Raw genomic sequence first — 3,262 nt, 5'->3', positions numbered from 1 at the left:
AAATAATAACAACGAAAACATTGAAAAGAACCAAAATATTTATACTTTAATTCATGTATTAGATAAAAGCAAAATACAAGTTTTTGCTAGGATCTTGATAGATAACATGATGGTAATGGTGGTAAGAAAAAAAAAGCAAATTTAGGAGAACAAACTAGAGTGGCTATACATGAATAGGATTTCAGGTGACAGATTCCGAAAGTAAAAAAACAACTAGTATTCATAGAAGCAGCTTAACCATTGATAAATATCTGTCCATTGATGGTGAAGACAATAGAATGGATTTTCTGGAATGAAAGCACAGGACAGGACCAAACACATTTGGAGGTTTCTCCTCTGCTTCCAATTTCAACAATTCATTTAATAAGAGCCAGAGAATCCGTATCCTCCATAGTATGATGGGTGGCAGCAGCCATATCCGTAACCTCCAAAGCCAGAGCCATATCCGTAGCCTCCATAGCTACAGCCATAACCCCGTTTGCAGAAGCTGCCACATCCACAGCCATAGCCATAGCCCGGGCCACCGAAGCCTCCACAGCCATAGCCCAGGCCTCCGTAGTAGCTGCTGTAGTAACTCATGGTGTCAGGAGTGGTAAGTTGGTTTGCTATTCAGGCAAGATCCTGAGTGTGAATGCCAGCATGTGTAGAAGGATGCTTATATACCCTGGTCAGAGCGTGTAATAAACATGTGCCCCTCTTTTTGTGTCATTCCATGAATTCTACTTGGCTGAGGCAGCTTGTTTATCTATTGTCCTCTGACAATACTCAGTAAGAATGCCTGAGCTTTTTTGGCTACCTAGTTAGCTTGTCCCTGAGCTTGTTGCTTTAATTTGATTAGAAGGGATTGCTGCTTCTTCAAAGTCTAAGACATACCAAACCCAAATAGAATTATTTATTACCAGTCACTTAACATCAGTCACATTAAAAATTCTTGATTTCTATTTAAATATATTCTCATCACAAGCATTTTTGGACGTTGTTATAATTGATTCTACAAAATTTCAAGAAATAGCCAAGGTCAAGACTCTTAAATTCATCAGTTTCTTCATAAAGCACACATATTTTGTAGCATCAGAAGCAGGAAAGATTTGATTCACCTGTGTATGTACCTGAAAGAAACAAATGTCACCTAATTTGTAGACTTTTAAAACTTTGATCATGCACAATTGTTATATTTGTTTTGGGCTTTGCACGCCAACATGCAAAATATTGGTTTTGTTTTAAGAACACAGCACAATTGTAGTCCCAAGTGGAGAGAATCTTACAGGGATCAAAAGCCCATCTCGTGTGAAGTCTTTGCAGAGTTTTCTATTTCTATCCCAAGTCCCTTTTCCATTATATGTTCTAACCTCACTGTTACCAAAAAATGAAGATTGTAATCTGCCTCCACACAGAATTTTTTCTCTTTCTCTACCTTTTGTCATTAATTCATCTCTCTTGTATCTTTTGCCGATTTTACTTCAAACTTCACCCAACTTCCTTTCCTTCACGATTCATTACTATATCCAGGTAAAAGTTCGAAGTAGGTAAAATGTTCTGGCTACAACCTATTTACTCAAATCAACATTCATTCTTTCCATTTAGATCTCCATAGTCAATATTTGCCCTTGTCTTTGCCTATTTTATGCCCATGATTTTTGTTGTGTTTTGTTTTTAAGCGCTTTTTAGTCAGCTTTTCCTAACATATCAACTAGATCTTTCTAAGATATTGATTATAGTGTTTCTTGTTTAAAACATTTTTCAACTCTTCAAATTATCTGAAATTTAAAAAATATTTGTGCAACTTAGCATAACAATAAATTCTCTAAATTTAAGGCACAATTGTGAAAAATATAGAAAAGAAGGAGTAGCTCTTTAGGGAGAGTTGGCCAGAGTTCCTCAGCTGAGCCCATAGAGTTAGAAATGCCTAAGGCTTACCCCATACCTGATTAAGCCTCATCCAGATGTACCTATGTCTTGAAACTTGGAACTCCAGAAAGGTATCAGTTTTATATGACTATAATCATACTACTAAGATTTTTTTTTTGAGATTTACGAGTAGCTGAATGACACATTTTAAAATTTTTATTTAAATTTTTTATTGATACATATTTTACATACTTATGAGATACATGTGATATTTAATTGCATGTATAGAATGTATAATGTTCAAGATAGAGTATTTGAAATATCCATCACTTTAAATATTTATCATTTCTTTACGTTGGGAATAAATCAAGCTCTCTCTTCTAGCTACTTTGAAATATACAATATATTGTTGTTAACATAATCATTCTACAATAGAACTTACATCTTTCATCCAACTTTTCTCTCTCCTGCACCCACACACCCATCCCAGCCTCTGATATCTATCACTCTTTTCTCTACATTCATAAGATTAACTTTTTTATCTCCCACTTATGAGTGAGAACATGTGATACCTCTCTTTCTGTGCCTGTTTATTTCACTAAACATAATGACTTTCTGTTCAAGTGACACTTTCTTTTTATAATGTGATGTTTCTCTGACCTGCCGAGTGTCAAAACAAAATCTCATATTTAGTTGGCATTCAAAAATATTATTTGATTAAAGTACATGACTTTGACATCAATGCAAGGGTCATGAATAGCATAACACGAGCAACTTACTGGCTATTCTTGGAGGTGTTGTAAAGCTGAACACAAGTTCCAACGAGATTCCTGCTGTCAGAGTAGCATTTAACCCAACACTAGCCTTCCTCTTTGATATCTGTGTTACTGTAACCCAATTTCATTCCATTTTTATTCTCCATTTCAGAAAATCAGTCAAGTGATAAAATTCATATATTCATTTTTAATGAACCATTTAGAATTATGAATAAATTACATAGCATTAAGAATTTCACATTTTCTTGTGTAGCTCTGTCAGAGCATGTGACCATGATTAAAGGCTATTTTGTATGTTTTTGATATATAAAACTGTCTCTATATGGAAATAATATGAGACACAAATGCGAAACTTCGATAGTACAATAAACACTAAATGTATTTTCAAAGAATAAAACATATGACTATGTCATGCATAGCTTATTTTGTCCACTAGCTGTGTAAACTAGAAAAACAGTTTGAAGAATATGTAAAAAATCTGATTTCTTTTCTGTATATGCAAGTAAAAGTCTCAATGAAATTTCCTTTGAGGGATTATTCTTTTTCTATTCGTTTGTTGGATCAAAAGTAGATTTGGATCATCATTGTTTTTTAAAAATTGTTAGCTCATGACCCTATTTTCTACTCATGTTGATAGA

At 34.1% G+C, this 3,262-nt stretch overlaps 1 protein-coding gene across 1 annotated transcript; it reads right to left on the bottom strand.

The window, feature by feature from the left end:
- Window positions 1-360: 360 nt before the first annotated feature.
- LOC107129036 (keratin-associated protein 19-3) lies at window positions 361-633 on the bottom strand. The gene has a single exon (XM_015446686.3). It carries the CDS (start codon window positions 577-579, stop codon window positions 361-363), a length of 219 nt encoding a protein of 72 aa, XP_015302172.3. The 5' UTR covers window positions 580-633.
- Window positions 634-3,262: the final 2,629 nt, after the last annotated feature.

Source organism: Macaca fascicularis, chromosome 3, assembly GCF_037993035.2.
Source record: "Macaca fascicularis isolate 582-1 chromosome 3, T2T-MFA8v1.1".
In the NCBI taxonomy this organism is placed as follows: domain Eukaryota; kingdom Metazoa; phylum Chordata; class Mammalia; order Primates; family Cercopithecidae; genus Macaca; species Macaca fascicularis.
The sequence above is the reverse complement of the archived record's forward strand: the minus strand, read 5'-3'. Positions and strand labels throughout refer to the sequence as shown.